At 29.9% G+C, this 22,363-nt stretch overlaps 2 protein-coding genes across 2 annotated transcripts; one reads left to right on the top strand and one right to left on the bottom strand.

The window, feature by feature from the left end:
- The first annotated feature begins 12,645 nt into the window (after positions 1-12,645).
- Positions 12,646-17,487, top strand: LOC148231075 (isocitrate dehydrogenase [NADP] cytoplasmic-like). Its single transcript, XM_088194149.1, has 6 exons — positions 12,646-12,824; positions 14,019-14,134; positions 14,212-14,795; positions 14,862-15,012; positions 16,580-16,813; positions 16,889-17,487. The coding sequence occupies exons 1-6, from the start codon at positions 12,764-12,766 to the stop codon at positions 17,042-17,044; spliced, it is 1,302 nt and encodes a 433-aa protein (XP_088050275.1). The 5' UTR covers positions 12,646-12,763; the 3' UTR covers positions 17,045-17,487.
- On the bottom strand, positions 17,480-21,957 carry LOC148231074 (kelch domain-containing protein 4-like). The gene is made up of 10 exons (XM_088194148.1): positions 21,868-21,957; positions 21,564-21,679; positions 21,330-21,506; positions 21,148-21,269; positions 20,979-21,087; positions 20,688-20,915; positions 20,365-20,613; positions 18,654-18,840; positions 17,848-18,066; positions 17,480-17,705 (listed from the first exon to the last, which is right to left on the bottom strand). Exons 2-10 carry the CDS (start codon positions 21,669-21,671, stop codon positions 17,572-17,574), a joined length of 1,533 nt encoding a protein of 510 aa, XP_088050274.1. The 5' UTR covers positions 21,672-21,679; positions 21,868-21,957; the 3' UTR covers positions 17,480-17,571.
- Between the last annotated feature and the right edge of the window lie 406 nt (positions 21,958-22,363).

Below are 22,363 nucleotides of genomic sequence, written 5' to 3'. Positions count from 1 at the left end.
TATACTATTTATAGCTTTTGCACACGAAGTACTCATCGTCAGCAAGCTACATTAATGTAATTAAAGGATCAATATAATCTGATTTTTGCAGATAAATTCTTAACACAGATTAATAATATACGACTTTAATTAAAGCGTTGATACTTATGAGGTGTGATAAAAAAATAACAACGTGATATGCATAGCAATTGTAAATTTTGGAGTAGGCTTTTAGCGAGGTGATGAAAAAGTTCTAAAAGAGCAATGGAGACGTCGAAGGTGACAAAAGAGATGGATGGTCTAACATAGCAATCACAGATGAAAAGGTTAAAAAATAAAGTATATTGTGCTTAATAATCGCTATTAGGAAGATTGTTAAAGAATTTAGTATTTCTTGTGTTTCATGCGAAGCAATTGTGATTGATATTTTGAGTATGAAACGAGTAGCAGTCAAATTTGTTTCAAAAACAGTATCGTATCAAAATTGCTAGGCAATTGTTGAATGAATTCGCTGACGATCCAGAATTGTTCCAGCATAGCATGAAAAATAACATCAAAACATAGATCCAATAGACTCAATATATGCAAATCATAAAAGGACGTCAAGTTCGATCGAATGTCAAGGTTCTCCTTGTTGTTTATTGAGATCAGGGGCCAGCAAACTACGGTTTGCGAGCTGGGAATATATTTTACATACTCAAACTCTTTAAAATTTTAAAGTATGCGTTATAACGGAACTGCCAATCGTCAAATTTGAGAGCCGTGGAATCTGACTGTATGTGTTACTCCTATTGCTGCGAATTCCACTGTGAAAATATGCAGTTAAAATTCGACAATGCCTCGTATACCGCTTTTGCAATAAGTCATTTTATTACCTGTGAATATTTGTCTTGTCATTGTCAAAGCAGAGTGGAGTATAAATTATTTTCATATCGAATTAGATGATAAAGTAATATGTTCATTGTACTATGGCATTATGTATGTTGTCTTCACTAGAATAAGCATTCGACAGGATATTCACAACTTACAGTAAAACTTGAAAGTTTAAAGCAGATATTGTATTACAGCGCATGAGTCTTATCTATCAGACTTTTGGCGAGAACAGTTTGGGCACATTGTGAGTTACATCAATAGCCAATTTAAGAGCAAAGCTAATGCTATCGAAATATGTTATTTAGCTTCTCTTAATAAAGCAATTACATTATTTTTATAAGTAAAGCTTATTACTTTATTAATGCCAAAGTTTATAATAGATTCGAGTAGATAAAATATGATAATAGATGCTTAAATTATAAATTTAAGGGAAAACTATGATTTTTATTTGTTTAAAGCTCGCTTAAATTTTGATTTCTGACCCGCCGAGTCTAAAATATTTACAAAAGAATTTGCTGAATTATTCATAAAAGTAATGTAAAACACAAATTTGCACTACCCTGAAATTTTCGCTGACAAACTAGAATTGCGTTATAACTGATAATCATGCGTGTATGTTTATTACAACAAACAAGTATCTCAATGAGTGCATTTTAAAGTGGCAACACAAAAAAGCACGTCACATTCAATTGAATGTCAAGATTTTATTTTATTTATTTAATCGTTATAAGACGGCAATAATTGTGGGCAAACAACTCGTGTATTTTACACTACGATAACGCACGTGAGCACACAGTTCATTACTTATTTGTGAAATTTTGGCCAAAAGCGACACCGTCGTGATGCCGAATCTACTGTAATCACCAAATATGACTCCCTGCGCCTTTATTCTGTTTTGAAAGATAAAGAAGATATTGAAATGACAACTTTTTGCGACAATAGGGGAGATAAAGGCATAAACGCCGAGTAAGTCATACAAAATAATGTATTCTACAAATATTATATTCAATTGGAACTATTTTGAAGAGGACAATTTATATTATATAAATAGTATTAGAATAAATAAATACTTTTTGATAAAAATCAAAATTTTCATTTATTTTTTTTCATATCTCGTAATAGTCACTATACCAGTGGGGCGTAAACTATTTTCATTTCAGGACTGCCATTTTGTTTGTGACCCATTGATGGAAGCTTATTAATCGTCAACATCGTTAAAGTGAAAATATTTTTGAGACTAAAATACTATAATTATATGAATTCAATATGAGATATGCGCTTTCAAAGAACTCATGATTTATTCTATTATATATTCCACATTCTTCAAAACAATATTTCACTATAGGTTGTTTTCAAAAAAGACATACATAACCTAACCTCAATTACTATATCGTATCATCTAATTCTTCCACAAAAACATTTTTTCCTTCTATCTATATTGGAAATCGTAAGTCACACGTCATCTTTATCACAAGATTTTTAAAAAAAGATCATCTGGGAAATTTTTATTTATTTAGAGATGTTGCAAGAGCTAAAAAATATTATCTGGGAAATTTTTGTTCATCTTAGGATGTCGCGAGAGCTATGAAAAATTCATTTCGAATTTTTTTGTCAATTTATATACTAAAGGAGCTTAAAAAAAGCCCACTTCGGACATGTTTGTTCGAGGAGGACAAAAAATGACAAAAGAAGGGCTAAGGAAGACAAAATTTTTGAGGAGGATGTCTGGTTACCTTATTGTCCGGCAGTTGATAAGAGACTGAGAGAGTACGCGATCTGCGTCGCGTTGCTTGGCACTCCATTTGATGGCTATTGGGGCTGTCTCGTGTTCGCTCCTACTGCAATAACAGAAATGATTATAAATTTAGATAATATAATTTTATTTCGCTACTTTACTGGTACTTGATTTTTGTTGAATAAAAGCCTCATTTTATTTGTCAAATAAATTTCTTTGAATTTTACGACCCCAAAAATTTTCTCTCGACTTTCCCTTGTGGGTCGGGATTTCATTCGATTGATTATTAATGATTATTTATCCATTAAAAATAAATAGCTAGCGAAATTTTTGACTTATATTTTATCAATTCTTTTCGGTCATTTCTAATGTAAAAAGCATCTCTGTTTAAAAAATTAAGTGTTTGTTAAATAATGATAATCTTGTTGACAATTTTGTTGCAGTTCTTTGATTTGCAGGAAATCAATATAGTAAGTATATTAAAAACGATATAAATAAAGCGACTACCTCACATTTTTCCGGTATTTTTGGTTCTATTTTTTCATTTCTGTATATTAAATTCCGTGTTCATTTAATTCTGGGGTTCTTATCCTAAAGTGCACGTACCTTTAACATCCATAAAACTTTATCGAAAACAGATATTTAAATCATATTTTATGAATTGTGTCAATAAATGGTAGTACAAGTACAAAGAAAAATAACTGGTTAATATGAAGACTTGAAGCGCTTATTAAGATTAAGGGAAGAAATTCCACATATTCTAAAAGAAAGAAGACTTCAACAAAAAGGATTTTGTAGGATATTTTTCACAATATATTTCAGATATTATTATTCATATATTTTTCACTACCATAAAAACTTTCTTAAATTTAAGTTCAACTCAAAAACCCAAAATCATCGTTTTATAAAACAGCAATGAAATTTTTAATTTCGTTCGCAAAAATCTTAGTTGCAAACAAAATAAAATCTTGTCTGGAATGGTTGAAAAATCTAAAGTTGCCTAACATTTTTAAATTAATTATTCTATGAACTACCATAGCTCACTTCATAATTATTATTATGATTCTCAAATATTTACACTTAAAACATGTGACTTGTTTAAACAGTAGAACGAGTGATAATAGTATATTATTGTTCGTTCAATGTCAGATAATTACACATAATACTACGATCCTAAACACCTCACGTATGACGTATCATAGAAGAATATTGACAATGACATAGTGAGACATTAAAATTGATCATGGTATATAGCGTGGTATAATTGAACATCTTCCACTAGTGTATACGTTGAATGAAAAAATAATTCGCTATGATATAAAATGTGATCCTTTGACGCACGAACTGTTCTAATTCTGTGTTAAAAATTCGCTTAGAATTTTGACCGAGAACCCGGGGGAGAAATGGGTTAGCACGTAGACGAGCTGAAGTACACTTGAAAGTGTTTTAATATGAATTATGAAAATAAGCCAGAATGTTTCATTGTGAATTATTTGATCTTTAAAAGTCGTTGAGAGCATTCTTTGGCCAGACAACTTTAAAACTGTGTATACAAAATGAATAAAAACGTACATAAAATTAATCGGTTTCCAATTAATTATTATAATTAATTACTGTATCCAAGTTTATTAATTTTATATAAGTTCTAAACTTTAGAAATTACATAAAATTAATAAACTTGGATAAAGTAATTAATTATTCAGTTATTCAAACGTGTTATTTGTTCAAATGCTGTTATGTCTAAACTATTAAATTACTTGCCACTTAATACTAAAGTAATTTGCTTGTATTTCCTGTCTTTACACTGCAAAAATCACTCAACCTTGCCACATTATACAGATAATCATAAATCAAACATAATTTGATCCATTCAAAAAAAATCATTACCTAATAACGAGTCGCTAATTTAAACGTAACGTTTCGATGTTGGCTTAACCATGAACTTGACTAAATCATAACACACGAATTCTGCCTGTTAACATCTTACATCACAAGTTATAAAACAGGAGATCTACCGCAATGACGTCGGTAATATATATGTATATTTCTTTTTGCTAACATATAATACGTGCGAAATTAATGTTGAATATATTTTTGCCCGTTTTATTTTCGTATCTCTGCATTTTAACCATAAATCATCCAGATCTTCGTCGTTGGCGTTGATTCTGATTTTTTTTCTTACTAAGATTACGTACCTAAAATTTTTGCGAATTATATAATAAAAATGCGTGGCAAAAAGATGCATACATATCCATCACATAAATTCCATCACACAAACGGCTGATAAAATAAAGTATGTTTAGTCTGTTTGCACAAGTGATAATTGCAAAAAATTATCTTTTAATGTTATTTTGTGGACATGTACAAATGTACATCAGTAACAGTCTCAAGCATTAGCAACAGTATTTCATCTTAGTTAGAATATAAGTTAGAATAATAGAATTTTAACTTTTATGCTTATATATTTTTTTAATTTAACTCAAGTTTTTTCTTAGTGTAGTAAGTAAATTTTGATCAATAATTTTATTAATTTAAAATAATTATAGTTGAATTTTCGATTGTAATAATATATCTAATAAAATAGAAATCGAAATTAATAGAGTAATTGTAGTTCAATGATAAAAATAAGCTAGTTTCGATTTTGTTTATTTAATAATAGTAAGATCCCACGGCAAGAATATGTTAACTGACATACGTGCGTTCTTTCAAATAAATAGATTTTAATGACTTGAAAATGGCTAGATGTTAAAACAGTAAGTTAAGAATATGTTAACTACACTTTAGTAATAAAAATGTTGATGTTTCATGTTTTTGTGACTTGATTTACATAAAATTTTACTATACCATAAAAATATGATAAGAACATTTGAGGTTAAGTTATGCATGACTTTCTGAAAAACAACGAATAATGAAATATGGTTTTGAAAATATATTAACTAAATTTCGAGAGAAGGAAAAAATATTTTTATGTTTCATGTTTTTGTGGAAGAATTAATGTGACATGAATTAATTGAAATTAAATCTTATTATACCAGAAAAAAAATAATATTTGAGGTTAGGTTATGTATGTCTTTCTAAAAAACAACATATAGTAAAATATTGTTTTGAAAAATATGCTAACTACACTTTGAGAGAAGGAAAAAATGTTATGTTACATGTTTTTGTGAAAGTATTAGATGATACACGAATTGATTTACATTAAATCTTATTATACCAAAAAAATATTAAGATAATATTTGAGGTTAGGTTGTGTATGTCTTTTTTAAAACAACTTATTGTATAATATTGTTTTGAAGAATATGTTAACTATACATTAGGAGAAGAATGCTTGTGTAAAATATTATAATTAGGTAGTTCATGAATTAATTGATATTAAATTTAATAATTACAAAAAATATTAATATAATATGTGAGGTTATGTTATGCGTGTCTTTTTCTATTAAATGTATATGGTCTTTATAATTTAAAAAATAGTAAATGTTAAATTACTTTTAACTAGTATCACAAAGTAGACAATAAAAAATTATACAGCTGTAGTTTTAGAATTTAAAGATCAAATGTATGAATAAATAACATATCTTTTATACATACTTATACTTTTTCGTATATATATATATATATATATAAAAATACAGGTAAATTTCCGAATATTAAAATATTTCGGTCCTGCGTTTATGTATTTATCAAATTCTACTTTATGAGGCGTAAAATAATTAAAATAAAGGCATAATATTCCCTTTAAAAAATTTCAAACAATGCTGCTAAAAAAATCTAAAATTGCTTGGGGAGCGTACATGCAACTGCGTGCACACGATCAGAGACCACTAAGAATTAGAGAACACTCAAAATTATTTCATTGAGCTAGCATATTATAATACATGAAAATAACATTTATTTATTTAAGCTAATAAATTCTATAACACAACTATTTATTAATGTTGAAATTATTTGCCAAAGATAATTGATGGTAAAGTATTATATTGGTATATAATATTTATATCGAACGTAATTTCTTATCGTTTGCTTTCAAGCTAATAATAGGAGCGTAAACCCAAAATGAAATTGATAGCTCTCGAACTGACTGCGTTAACGCAAATAGAGCATAGTTCCATATTCCTGACATATTTTCCTAAATGATTCATTAGTGAAATGAAGTGGACAAGTATAATGACTAGGATTGCACACATAACGTAGATATTAACGTAGATATTACTCCAGAGACGTCATTTAGGGGGCTAGGTAGGAGCATTTGCCCCTCCCTCTTAAATTTGGCCAGAAAAATGCAAATACTTTGAATCTTAATGAAATCTAAATATTAAAAAGATACCACTGAATAGCCTAATTTTGCCCCCCCTCCGCTCCCCATGGGAAAATCTGAAATGGCGTCCCTGATTCTAAATCAAAAAAGTTGGGTTATCCCTCAAACAAAATCTACAGAAAACATAAAAAAATATATCGTCACCGAATTTTGGTTAATAGGAGGGCGCAAAAAACAATTATCCCTTCTCAGAAGTCAAAAATCTACGTCAAAAGCAATAAAATCGTGTCGGTGCCGTTGCAGTGGGAACGCTCCGGCATGATTTTATTGCTTTTGACGTAGATTTTTGACTTCTGAGAAGGGATAATTGTTTTTTTGCGCTCTTCTATTAGGCAAAATTCGGTTTAGATGTGCTCCATTTGATTTTCACTTATTATAATTCGTAATATTATTATAAAAATTCTTAATACGAACGCTAGATAACCGAGCGTTACCACTGCGACGGCGACGGCACGACTTTATTGCTTTTGACGTGGATTCTAACCAGAAAAATGCGTGTCATTTAATGCAATACCATGATTCTTAATGAAATCGAAATATTAAAAAATCGAGCACTGACTGGCCAGCTTTTGCCCCCCCCCCTTCTTGAAAAAACCGAAACGAAAAAGCATAAAAAATTGGATGAACTTGAATTTAAGTTCATTAGTATATTATTTTAATCTATAAACGCTTTTTAGGAACAAGGTTATAATAATATAAAAAAATCGACCCAAATATGAATATAGAGTACATACCTTGACATTACTTGATTTGAGCAATAATTAATTAAGATAGTGTTTGTTTATTCACTTATATCGACAAAAGATAGCTTTGAGAATACCAACCATCTGCACAAATAACCAGAAGGGCAATTTAACGATAATTTCAAACAAATGAAAATAAATAGCAACTCATTTTGAAAGTAAGGCATTAATAATGGAAGAAAGAGATAGCTCAGAGCTTAATAATTGTTAATATTTCACGTATATTTATATAGAGCGATATAAATGAACATTCCTTGACATTACTTGATTTGCGCAATAATTAATTAAGATAGTGTTTGTCTATTCACATATACAAGTTCTGAACTAGAAAACGTCTCTATCGTATTTTTATATTCTTTATAAGCTAAATTAGCTCTATTAGAAAAAAAAAACTCGATTTTAGTTAATCATCACGATATTAATCTGTGAGATTAGGAAAATTTAGGAAAACCTAACCCAATTATAATTATATAATGCTCATAATATCCGATCTCTCAGGTACAATAAAAAATCACTAGGATTCAAATATGGATCACTCAATTATTTCTCAACGACTTATATTTTATAATTAAATTTATATTAAAAATAAATTTTCAATAATAACCTTCACTGAATCTAATAATTTTAATAGCAAAGTAAAATTCCATGTTACTAAAATCGATGCTCTAAAAATATGAATATTATGGTTGCCTCCTTATGAGCAAATAGTGAGAGATTATGAGCGTGAAATATATGAATGCATGTATCAAATTAATTATAGTTTAAGTGTGCCTATTGGTTTAATTTAATTTATTTAAGCGAATATTAGATGTCTGTTAAAAATCATAAGTAATATTTAGAACGTAAATGGTTATCTATTATATTAGAAGTAAAATCAAGTTCAGGTATAAGATGTCTTAATAATGATTTTTTAATGACTTTAACCTACCCCAGAGAATTCTGGAATTTGAGGTCGAAAAGGGAGCAATGAAACTCTGACTGACGAGTCTTAATTGATGACACGCAGAGGAGCTCTGGATCAGTTACTTGTAACATTTAAGTATTTTCCGAGGCCTTGAACGCCTCGAAATCGAGGATCGAATTGATTTAGCACGGAAATAGAACCGCTGAAAAGAAATTATAAATAGGCACTGAAATTGTGTCGCATATCTTTGGAAGATTCATAAACCTGATCGTAGTTATTTCTGGTTCTGTATCCGAAAAAGAATGAACTTCAACAGGACGAAGTTCAAGGTTAATAAACTTTTCAAATTGCGATGCTATAAATTACTACGGCCCAGTCTCGGTCTCAAAAATTTCGCCTCGATGATAAGGCGAATAAAAAATCCAGGGCTTTTCAATCTTATTTACTCCACTTTTCTTCGTACACTGAAGTATTTTATTGTATTATAGATAAATTTATGCGCTTTCAATTTAGTATATCAGTAAATTTTTAACCGGAAATAGATCTAGGTCATTATTATTCATTGCGCTATTGTCGACCCATATTCATACTGTCAAGAAAACTGTGCTAAATCAATGATTGGCAATTGATGTTCACAAAACATTAAGTGAACATCTGTTACACATTCTCGATTGTATAGAACCAAGTGTTTCTCTTGGCATGTGAGCAAAAAATCATATATCCATTCATCGTCCCTGTTTTCATTGTCAGGTCAGGTTTCCCTCGATTACCGTTATACACGAAGGTATACGTGAGTTGAGCTACCTGTTGATGCCTCACAATGCAAAAATTTGTACCTGCAATCCTTCATAAAGAACCTTTTTAACCTGTAGCATAAAATGGTGAAAAGTTGCAAAACTACTCTCACATAAACATGGCTATGACCAAACGTAAGTATGATTAAATATATAATATGTACAAATGAGCGAGTTTTTGTCACGCTATCTCCATTGTCAAGGCATGAATTAAACATATCCTGTTTTACAGGTTCAGTGAACCAGACACTGCCAAATCGATGAATTGCAAACAAATATTTATTATATATTGTGTCGCCCGGCTTCGCCTGAGGCAAACTTTGCCCAATATTCGACAAAAATAATTATATTCAAATCTGCTTGAAGCGCATTCAAATTAATGTTATCTACATATAAATTGAAAGCTCTGTTAACTTTCAAGAATAATAAGATTTAGTACACTCATATGTAAATCATAGGTAGGAAACTACTAGTAGTAAGTCTTGATAACTTTAGAACAGTATTTCCTTAAAAAACTCATTTCATAAATGATACATTGGTAAATCTATCAGAAAATGGATATATTTATCTATTCCAAAAAATTCTTAGTATAGATTTCTGTTTGTAAATATGTCAAAGGCTTGGAAAGATGTGTAAAGATATATTTTTATTTTAGTTAAACATTATCATTTTCCTTTATTATTTAACGATTTTAACAAAAATAAGATAGAACAGCTGAGATATTTTCAAGGTTAATTTTATAAATCTGATTAAAACTACTTATTGCTTCAACAAAAACCGTTATATTCTATATACGAGGTGTGTTATATATAGTACCATTGTTTTAAACCATATTGGACGCGTAGTTTGTGTTTGAAAGTCAAGCATAAACACAAATTTAGTCACACAATGTCACATATTTAGTCACCAATGATTTCTTTATTTTTAAAACGATGAAATCGAAGAATTTGAGTTCATTTTTGCATTATAAATGTATTGAGGCACAGTAAAGTAGTGGAACTACTGGAGAAACCTTTTAGCTATGATTCTGTGTCCAAACGAATTTATGAATATTACCAACGTTTACAAGAGACACTGCTTAGCAACACCTGAGTTATTAACAAAAGGGTATTTTTTTAGAGGTTTGTTTTTCGAATTGGCAACACTTTTTCCAGCGACAGCCAATTTAACAGCTGACAGCTGATTTTTGCTAAGTTTGGTTTGCCATTTCACCATGAATAGACTTATGCCAGAACAACGCTTGCAAATTGTGCAAATTTATTTGGAAAATCGTGGTTCAGTTCGTGAATCTTACTGTGTCAAGTAATTCAAATAAACATGGATCTTTTACGCACAACGCATACTCTAATTGATAATACGTATCCGCAGAGACGTCGTACAGTGCGCACCAAAGAAGTTGTTTTTGCTGTGAAGCGTAGTAATGAGTTAATTCGCTATCATGCACAGCAACTGGAGCTGCGTACATCCACTTTATGAAAGATTTTAGTTTACGAGCTTACAAGATGCAACTCGTGCATGAATTGAAGCCCCTTGACTTGAATGGGCCGAAAACGAGATTGCTCTTGATCCTCATAATCACCACAAAAACAAAAAAAGCACATAAAGTTCATTCGAATGCCAAGGTTATTCTCAATATTTTCTTATATTATTAAAAGTGAAGAGTAAAATAAGATCCGTTTTTACAAACAAAATTGTGGTGAACTTAGATTTTGCACTACGATAACGCATCCGCTCACTAAAACAAAAAATATTTATTCATCATAACTGACTTATGCGAATTTTTCCTGTTCCCACAGATAATGAGGATATTTACAGGACAACGTTGTGTGACCACAGAGAAGATAAAGGCAATATTAGACGATTATACCAAATAGTGCATTCCACAAACGTTTTGCAGATAGAAATAATCGATAATATAAGTGTATTCTATGTGATGATGACTATTAAAAAAAGAATGTTATTATTGAATAATACATAAATATTTTTTATCACACCTTATATATGATATTTTTTTTAAAATTGATTACTCTTTTCTCTGAGATTTTTTAATAGAGCTACATTTTTTAGTTTTTGAAAACAAGTTTCTTACTGCGCGGCCTAAAGTAGCGTTCTTTAATGTTAAAAACTAATAATAAACATTATATGTAGAAAAAATTGGGAGATAGAAGAAGATTAATTTGGCAGGAAGCCTAGACTTTTAATTACTAAACTTAATCGCCCCATCATTAGCTTTTATGATTCATCATTATTATGCATATTTTGAGAAAATTGACAAATTCAAAAATAAAAAAAAACGGCCCTCTTTTTATTATTTTTGTGTACTATCAAATTTATCATATATAATACATTATTTCAGTTTTTGATTTTTATAATTCTATTTTCGTGTTTTTATTTTTTTATATATTCATTGTGCTGTTTGTAGTTGCGCAATTTTGGCACTCAGTCTTTTGTCCGCGCTTTTTTGTCGACGCTCTTTTGTCCTACGCATTATTGACGGGACTTCATATTAGCAGTAAAGTTATGATATAATAATATTATTGAAGCACTGATTGATATTAATTTTAAATCTACAAAACGAGAAGAGAGATAAGAAGCTTATAAAATAAAACAATATGTATTTATTTGTGTTCCTTTACACAAAGTTATGAACGAAATAAATTTTGTATCAAAAACTCGACAAAACCTATATGTACTGTTGGACGGAGCGACAGAAATGTTAAATCACATTAAAAACAATATAAACATTATTAGAAGTTCGTATGAAGAAACAAAATGTAATGTGAAAAAATTGTCAAAGAAGTGGAAATTGGATAGTGGTTGGCAAAAAAAATCAAACGACATTTTGACGAACTGAGTTCCATTATCATTTTCAAAACGAATAGCAATTATTTAAAATTCATTATTTTATAACAGTATTGATAAAATTTTATAATAAATAAATCAACATGTGTAACTTGACAGGGTTTTTTTATTACGCTAACTAATTTAAAACTATACTTTAGATATTGACTTGTTCTACTAACAAAACAAAATATATATTGCTTTCCTTTATATGGCAATAAATATAAATATTAAAAAATATGCTTATTACATTTAACTAATAAAATACATTTATATAATTGAGTTATATATGAATTTTAGTTTTATTAATAATAAATAATACGTGAACATATTTTAAATAATACAATAATAATTTAATATGTGTTATAACTATTTTAGAAGTAATAAAATTAATTATTTTTGAACAAATTAAAAGTTTGTATTTTTTAAGGTCGCGCAATTGCGCGTTATTGCCAAATAGTAGCAAAAAAATCGCAAAATCGCGCATGCGTATTGAGAATGAGCTGAAACGGCGGCAGTGCGCGGTTGGCTGTCGCAGTGTGGGGTCGTATCATCACTGGTCCATTCATCGGCAATATGGCTAGTACTTTGGCGAAGTTCGTGAAAGCGGCTGCGGCCCCCATGGGGAGCAGAGCTCGTAAGTAAATCCATTTTGAGGTTATAATTAAAGCTTTTCTTCACTTTACACAGTGCGTCCCGCTCAGTCACGTACTCTGAAAATGTCTGAAAATTGTATAAACTCACATGAACAAACTATTAAATCCGGTCTAATACATTATAGTCTTGATTCTCATATTATTATTGTTGTTGCTTTAACTCATGATTGTTGAGTATACAACATTTTTGTTTAACTGATTGAGGAAATTATAATAAAAACTGACGTGTCCTTGTCGATAAATATGCGATAAAGATGATATTTGGAATTGTTTTGATAAATATAAATTTAAACGATAAAGCGAAGGTCTGATGATATTTTTTATTGAACATGTGAACAAAATGCTTAAATATTCAGTAGTATTATTGCTAGCGTTTTTTCCTATCTATTGCAGATTAAGTGAATTCGCCAATCTTATCTATTATCTATTGTAATAGATAAAATTATCAAATCGCTAAATTAAACTAATGACTTAGATTCAAATATTAGCGCCAGTTTGTATTTACAGAAACTGCCATATAAACGATGGCGCTACTATCGCATTTTTAGTATTACTTCCCTTATTTTGTTAAAAAAATAGATAAATTTTAATTCTGATGATTTAATAAAGTAAAAACAGTATTAAATATTTACATAAAATAGTTACAAATTATTATTACTTTCACAAATAAAATATATCGTTTGCCTAACTGTTTTTTTTACTCAAAAGTGAGTTGGTTATTAGAGATGCTTTTTTAAAAATTGATTTGTTTGCCACAAAAGCAAGCGTACGGATTCTTTTCACATAAATGTATATCAGCTCACAAGAAATTACAATATATTTTTTTCAAAGTACAACCCTTGAAAAGTCACAGCATTTCTTAAATACTGCAAGTCTGCTTCATTGGTCAACTATCTATAGTCAATTTAAATTTTAACTTAGTGCTGAGAATAAAGTCGTACACAGCCAATGGTGTAGCACCCAATCATCCGCTATGTCCCTTGACTCGTTTTCAAAGTCGTTCCATGACATCTTTGTAGCACAGCACAAACTCGACCGATCGAGTTGAAACAAATTTAGACATGCAGCTATGGTCTTTATTTAAGTATTAATGCTTAGTCGTACTTTGAGATGGATCTCTTATATGCATCGGCTTATTGACTTTTACTATTTAACTAATTAAATTTTTATTACAGTTTCAAGTGGCAAAAGGATTGTCGCTGCCAATCCAGTCGTTGAAATGGACGGTGATGAGATGACCCGAATCATTTGGGAGAAAATCAAGGAGAGGCTTATCTTTCCATACGTACAGGTATTTACATTTATAGCTAAGACAATCGCCCGCAAATCAGAACAAAGTGTTGACGTTTACAATTATGTTGATTTAAGATCGATTGCAAATACTACGATCTTGGACTCCCTCATAGAGACGCCACCGACGATCAAGTAACCATAGACGCTGCTCATGCCATTTTAAAATACAACGTCGGTATCAAATGCGCCACAATCACTCCCGACGAGCAGAGAGTTGAAGAGTTCAAACTCAAAAAGATGTGGTTGAGCCCCAACGGAACCATCCGTAACATCCTCGGCGGCACCGTGTTCCGCGAACCGATCATCTGCCAAACCATTCCGAAGTTGGTACCCGGATGGATCAAACCCATCGTTATCGGAAGGCACGCGCACGGAGATCAGTACAAAGCTAAAGATTTTGTCATCACAAAACCTGGAAAGGTAGAGATGGTGTACACGGCTGAAGACGGCACTGTTGAAAAATACGATCTGTTCAAATTCAATGGTGGCGGAGTTGCCATGGGAATGTACAACACGGACGATTCCATCAAGTCGTTTGCTCATGCCAGTTTCCAAGTGGCGCTGCAGAAGAAATGGCCCTTGTATTTGTCGACCAAGAATACCATTCTTAAGAAGTACGACGGTCGCTTTAAGGATATCTTCCAAGATATTTATGAAGAGTAAGTTTATCATTGACGATATGATTGCTTAAGTTTTGTTATGCTTATGTTTTTCATTTTTTAAAGGACATATAAGAAAGATTTTGAAGCTGCCAAGATTTGGTATGAGCACCGTCTCATTGATGATATGGTGGCGCAAGGTTTGAAGAGCTCCGGCGGTTTCGTTTGGTCCTGCAAGAACTACGATGGAGATGTTCAATCTGATATTGTAGCTCAAGTACGTTGAATTTAAAAAATTGTATATCAGTGATTTCCAAATTCATCTAGAATTAATATTAACCTTATCAACGCCGCAAACTATTAGTATGGCCATACACTACAAGCTGGGATATTTTTAGTAAAAACAAAATCTATTGAAACTTGTTTGAATATCTATCGATGGCATATTATGATGACGTATAAAATAAATATACAATGTGTCATTCAGCTTCCTTAAATGTTGTCACAGGTTAGAGGAGGAGGGGGTCAGCGGAATTGTGACAGCGGGGGTGGTTTGTGTGGTCTCCGAAAAAACGTGACATCGCTAATTTGTTCATAAGGAAGCCTAGTGTTATTTGAATTTTTTTAATAGAACAGTTTTCCTAAAAGAAATATAATATATAATTCACCAACCTCCAATGTGTAAGCGTATAATTTATTTACAATATATGCTTATGAATATTGAATACATCTATTATTATTACCATATTTATAAAACTATAGCTGGACAGTTAAAACAGTAATTTTTATATTTTGGCGAGAGGATGGTGAGAGCTAAAAAAAGTCTGGGACTAACGGTATGAAACCGAGGGGGGTTTAAATTTTTTTTAAAGCCAGGGTTGTCACATTACAAAATATAATAATAAAATATTTAAAAAATAATTTAGAAGTTAATTAAATACAGACGTATAAAAACATGTCATGTAGTTTTTAGAAAAAAAAATTATAAAAATTTTTTCTACACATATATTTTATACAAAAAATAGATAGTAACAAATTCAATGCAAACGAATAAAAAAATTCATATTACCAGGGTTGTCACATTAGCTTTAAAAAAAATAAAAAAAAAATAATAAAACATTGTAAAAAAATTAAATTAAAAAAAATTTTTTTTAAGTAAATTAAATTACAGGCATATATAAAACATTAAATTAGGATTGTCACAACTTATAAAAAATAATACAAATAAAATTTAAAAACATGAAATATAAAATAACGTCAAGTACACGCCGAACAGGAGTTGCAATGAATATTAAGAATTCTAGTTAGTAATAGAAGAAACACAACCTTGAAGAGCGACTCTTATTGAACGTCAAACAAAATTTTTAATTTCTGTAATATCAATAATATTTTTAATTTATTATGTTTTAATTTTTTTATCATCTTAATGTCACATAAAACATTTGAAATTAGCTAGTAAAATGAGTACAAAGTGAAGCGCGTTTACGCGCTTAGGGCGCAGAAAGGGTTAATCGTGTCATTTACTTAATTTTTCATCTTTTTTTTTATAGATTTATTCATGTCATATTGCACCTTTCGGAAGAACAATGACGAAATTTAAATATTTTTTTTGCATAATACGTAAAAAGTTGAGTTGTTCTGATAACAAATTACACCATAAAATAGTTTTTTCTATTAAACTTTTCCTGACGTTTCTTTTCAATAATAAAAATTAATTTAAAAGAGAGAATCACTATTTAGATATATTTTCTGGACGTTACATGTGTATAATTTTAAAATATAGTGAACTGCTTGAGAACTACTATCATATATGAATTATATCTAATTTCACATACTATCCACAGGGTTACGGATCATTGGGTATGATGACTTCGGTGCTCATGTGCCCTGATGGCCGCACAATCGAATCTGAAGCTGCTCATGGAACAGTTACGAGGCATTACAGAGAACATCAAAAGGGAAAACCGACTTCCACGAACCCCGTTGCTTCCATTTACGCGTGGACACGTGGTTTGGCTCATCGCGCTGTTCTTGATAATACTCCTGAACTTTCGCAATTTGCAGACTCTCTAGAAAAAGTATGTACAATATATAAATTTATAATATAAATTCCGATTGATTTTTATTTATATACAATTTAAAAAAAATTGTAGGCGTGCGTCGATTGTATCGACAGCGGAAAGATAACCAAGGACTTAGCAGCAGCTATTCATGGACTGCCAAATCTTAAAGAAGGAATGTATCTGAACACTGGAGACTTTTTGGAAGCAATCGCTTCGCAGCTGGAACACAATTTGAAATCTGCATAAGTTGTAACTAATGCACCTTTGTGATAGTTTAATATACACTATTCCTGGCGAATGTGTTGAAAATGTTCTTCAATGGGTTAAAATGATTGTTCATTGTTTCCTATATTTTATGATAAATATCATTTCAATCGATATGAAGTACAAATTCTAAAAAATGTGAGCCAAATACATTTTATTTTTTAATAATGTAATACTGTATCTTTATAATTATTTTTGGCATTTGATATTAAATATTTTATATAATTTATGAAAATGACATGAAGATAACTGAATATGATTTTACTGATATTTTTAAGAATGGTCACTTCTACAGATGATTAAAATATAAGCTAATTAATGTATTTACTGTATAAATTTCACACGAATCATAAATAAATAAAATCATAGATAATGACAAAACCAATATTAAAAATATATGATCAATAAAAATAAATATTTTTTAATAAGATTTGAGTTTTATTTTGTATAAATAAAAAACGAATACTTTCTTATTTATAAAAAAAATACATACATATTATTATTATCGATTATGAAGAATCTGAGTCACCAGATTCATCACTTTCATCAGATCCTGATTCATCATCTTCTGAATCGCTTCCACACCATTCCGGTAGATTTTCTTGTGGAATTATTGTCTTCCAACCATCAAGTTTATGGAGATCTAAATTAAAAATATATATTTCAATATAAAACTATGTAAAAAAATCCGAGACATTCAGGGGGCAAAATTAATATTTCAATAATATTGATAAAAAAATTATCTGGGTGCAAAATACAAGGTAAGTCCAAAAATTGTTACATACCTAAAGTATGGATATCGCTCAGTGTGAATTGTTTCTCTCCTTTCTCAATAAGTCCACCATATAAATACAAAGTTGATTTTTGAACGGCAATCATAGCGTTCATTCTTGGTGATGGTCCTTCAATATTCTTGCTATCGTTGGATTGACTATTTGCATTTTGTGTATTTGACGTTGAAGAAGCTCCACCAACGGTCATTGTAAAAACACCATCAGAGCAAACTAAAGATATATAATTAATAATATTAGAATAATGACGTTGTTGAAATAATGTAATCACTCCTCGTTTGTTAAAGAAAAAATAATAAAGAAATCGGTATATCAAGTTGAATAAATTAAATCCGAATTGCCTTTTATCTATGCTATACATCGATAAGGCATTGTTACTGAGTTTATTATATATTTTTAAATCTTACGTTAGTCCAATGTGCTACAACGGTGTAAACACAATCAACACATACAAGTAGTACCAGACAGTAATCAAAGTCTGTAAATCAATGACATTTATTTTACCTATTATAAACTATTATTACAGTTTATAATCCATAAATATTACTCGATTTTTTAAATTCATGCGTGCTATAAAGAAAACCTGATCTATCAAAATTATATTATATTTATAAATTAAACACTAACTCCGAATTCCTAGACACCAGAGTCCATACGGGGTTCGAATTCTGGTGTTAGTCCTCGACTTATACTACTGATCTATCGTGCTGGTTTTATATACAAGAAGGGTCTTATTATTGATAGAATCAATCTATCCTTGAAAGATTATTAGGTAAAAAAAAAGGAAAAATGTAATATACCTGTAACAGGAGCTTCTTTTTCTTCTTCTTCAACTTCCATAGTATCTTCGCTTGTAGCATCATCTTGTTTTTTGATAGCCTTCTGAGTTCTCATATTGACTTGATGCCACGTCGCATTTTCCAAATCCAAGCAATGCAAAGTATTGAATAATTCACCGGTTAATTCCTCTTCAGTTTCTTCAATATCCTACAAATAAAATAAATATTAATTATAAATACATATAACACACTGGTGTGAATCGAAAATATTCTTTAAGAATTTCCTTCTACTTGATTGAAAAATATCTTTAGATGATTTCACAGCACTTTAAAACATACTAGATTTTTTTAAGAGAAATCGAAATAATTAAAGATTATTCTTGATAAAACTCCTAAGAAAACCAAAGTATGATTAAAGTTAGTAAGCCAAAATCAGAATATTTTAGGTAGTTAGAAGAAAAATGGCATTTTGTCTAGAGGACGTTTATTTCTGTTACTTATTGAAAAGTTATTATGAAAGATGTTAGCAATTCATAAATACTATAAGCACATTTCTCTACACTTAAAATATAATTTGTGTTTAAGAATTCCACTTCGTATTGATAGAGAAAACAATTATGCTGTAAGACATGTCTTTGTGTTTTTAAATGAGTTAAATATTAAAATGTGTAATACTTTTACTAAATTATACATTCTCCATCTTTTTCTACAATTATTCAATTTTTTAATATATGATTAAAAAAAATGTATTTTTAATTAATTTTAATCAATTTTTTAATATCTGATTAAAAAAAAAATGTATTTTTTGAAGTAATAAATTCTTTAATGTCGTTTTTTATATCCATTTTTGTAAAGTATTTTTCTTTACCAAAGAACTATGGTAGGGATCTAAATAGATAAGTCGTTTGAAGCAATTTCTGAAGAATACGGTGGGTGAGAAAGGAGATCCCACTAAAATTCAATGATTTTTTCTATCGTCTTCATGAATACATGAGGTGTAAAATTACCCTTTTTTAATTTATAAGGAAAGGTATTTTTTATGGTCTGAGTCGCTATTAAATTAGCTGAACACAATATGTGTCTCGTAATCGTCTGCCTATAATCCAATAACTCGTAATAAATTATGCCTTTCATATCCCACCAAACGCATAACATTGCACCCCAATAAGATAATGGGGTGTAATCCAGTTCTTGGGGTTGGAATTGGGGGTTGATAGGAATCCAACCACTGCCTCTTATATCGCGTGTTAAAGTAAAGGATCCACTTATCATCTTCAGTAACAATTCGACTCAAAAATAAATCTTTCTATTTTAGAATCATTAACTGTTCTAATACCGCGCGAGCATTTTATTGCTCGATGCGATTACAAAGCTCACACAAGTGGCCGCCAAGATCATGCGATTTAATGCCGTTGGATTTTTTGTGGGGTTATGCTAATAGTCCTGTCTAAGTTGGCAAAGCGAAGCACCTAAAAACAAACATCCGCCAAGTTAGAGCCAAGATAACGCCCGAAATGTACAAAAAAAGTCATTGACCGGCTGCTGCAAAAGGTCCAGAGGTGGCCATTTAATTGATATTATTTTTTATAATTAATGAAATATTAATCGACAAATGTTCGATTAAAAAAAAAAGTCCAAAGATATCCTTAAATTTGTGTTTTTTTTGTTTTAAAGTTTGGAAACTATAGTTAATTATCTTTATTAGGGGGAAAATTTTATTATATAAACTTACTGTAACACCTCCAAATACATAGCATTTATTTCCAGGAGCTATACATGTTGAGAAGGAACTTCTCGGGGGCGTTGGACGATAAACTCCTCCCTTGAGAGATTCCCAACGAAAAGACATATTTGCTTTTGATGCATTTTCGTCAGTTGCATTTAGATTTGATAAGCCAGTCAATCGGAATAAATCTCCATAAGTTACACCTTTATCTATCTTTCCGTCTTGAACTCTGGCATAGCCTCCATATACTATAATCTAAAAATGAAATTATAACAAATAAGTATATCTTCTGGTTCTTCATTTAATAAAAAAATAGTTATTATAGTTACCGAATTAGAACCACTGGGCATTATCATACATCCACTTCTTGGCGTCGGAGGTATACCAATAGTATCAATTTTTTTCCATATTCGATTATCAGTACAGAATATATACAAATCATTGTAATACTTATAGCTTCGTCCATTATCGTGATATCCACCAAATACTCCCAATAATCTGCGGACATTAACCATTCTGTGTCCGGAACGACTCGAAGGTCCTCCGGGACTTTCGATCTAAGCATATTTAAATTAATATTTTATTTTATATATTACTATCATCATGTTTGTATGAAATACCTTTTTCCATTTTCTTTCAGAAATGTTGAACAACCAAAGATCTTTATAATGATAGAATTGTGTTTCAGTAACACTTGTAAATTCGCCACCGAATATCCAAAGCTCGCCTCTAAATTAATATTTAAATTATTGAAACATGAACACATTTATTTTATTAAATTCAACATACTTATTCGATGAAAGAGCGATCGTTTGATGAGCACTTCTAGGAGGTGGAGCTCCGGGAGATTTTAAAATACGCCATTCAGATTTGTTTATGTTAAATATGAACAGATCATTATACACATAAGTCTAAAAATATATATATAAATATAATTTATTCAATTTTATTTAAATTTATTATTTAAGCACCTTCTTTCCATTATGATTTTCCCCGCCAAACAATATAATTTCATGAGAATTAATCGGATGAGGTGTAAATGTAGCATTTACTCTCGGAGATGGAGGTTCGCGAACTACAGATTCTACCACGGCTAAACGTTTAGCTTCTTCGCGTTCAATAGAGGCCACAATGTTCTCTATATCATCCTACAAATATTTTTAATAAATATTCAATAATTCAATTGATTAATTGATATGTCATACTTCTCCAAGTTTTGCCAATTCCTTCTTTCGCTTAGATTCTAACTTCTTTTCAGTTTTAGCAGCGGTTTTTACAGCACCACTGACTTTTTTCTTATCTTTTTTACCCATTATTGAATCTGAAATATAATTATAAATAAGTATGTACTAACAATCACACATCAGAATAATCAATGTTAATTTTTATGATAAAAATTAGAACATAACCTTAAAATTGTTATGAAATTATATATAGAATATTAATTTCATTATATCTTGTGTTATTTATAACATCAATTATATATATAGTAGCAATAAAATACATTACCGGTTTTCAGCTGTCAGCACGTGTATTTGACAATTTTATTCTTTTATTCAGTTTTGGTCTTAATCACATTTTTATTAAACATGAAGCTATTCAAAATATTATTTTTATGCAGATAATAAAATTATAATAAATATATTCAACTATATTTTATTTTATGAATAATTATTAAATATATATTATTAATATATACTTTAAAATAAAGTTATTTTTAAAATAACAAAAATTAACAAAACCAAAACTCTTTAACCACAGATATCATCAAGAAAATCATTTGTATGCATTTGGCACATATTTTTATAATTTATATTTGAAAAACATCTTTATTTATTGAAATCATATTTAAATAATTTATTGCATAATTGGGTGCTCTATCACATATTATCAAAGTGCGAAATAACGTTCAAAAATACCTACCTAGTAATATAAATATATTTTAGCATATAATAAAAAGGGATTAAAGAGTAGGGGATTAGTAGGGGATTTATATTAAATATTT

Source organism: Plectrocnemia conspersa, unplaced genomic scaffold (assembly GCF_051122295.1).
Source record: "Plectrocnemia conspersa isolate PC_06_02 unplaced genomic scaffold, ASM5112229v1 ptg000010l, whole genome shotgun sequence".
NCBI lineage: Eukaryota > Metazoa > Arthropoda > Insecta > Trichoptera > Polycentropodidae > Plectrocnemia > Plectrocnemia conspersa.
This window is presented reverse-complemented; position numbering and strand designations above follow the sequence as displayed.

Bases quoted from the DNA above. Each gene is read 5' to 3' on its own strand.
- LOC148231075 (XM_088194149.1), top strand. From the start codon at position 12,764: ATGGCTAGTACTTTGGCGAAGTTCGTGAAAGCGGCTGCGGCCCCCATG. The intron at 14,135-14,211 runs GTATTTACATTT...TGTTGATTTAAG, and splicing joins TTATCTTTCCATACGTACAG to ATCGATTGCAAATACTACGA. The intron at 15,013-16,579 runs GTACGTTGAATT...TACTATCCACAG, and splicing joins AATCTGATATTGTAGCTCAA to GGTTACGGATCATTGGGTAT.
- LOC148231074 (XM_088194148.1), bottom strand. From the start codon at position 21,671: ATGGGTAAAAAAGATAAGAAAAAAGTCAGTGGTGCTGTAAAAACCGCT. The intron at 20,614-20,687 runs GTAACTATAATA...TTTCATTTTTAG, and splicing joins TGCCCAGTGGTTCTAATTCG to ATTATAGTATATGGAGGCTA. The intron at 18,067-18,653 runs GTATATTACATT...ATATATCTTTAG, and splicing joins AAAAGAAGCTCCTGTTACAG to TTTGCTCTGATGGTGTTTTT.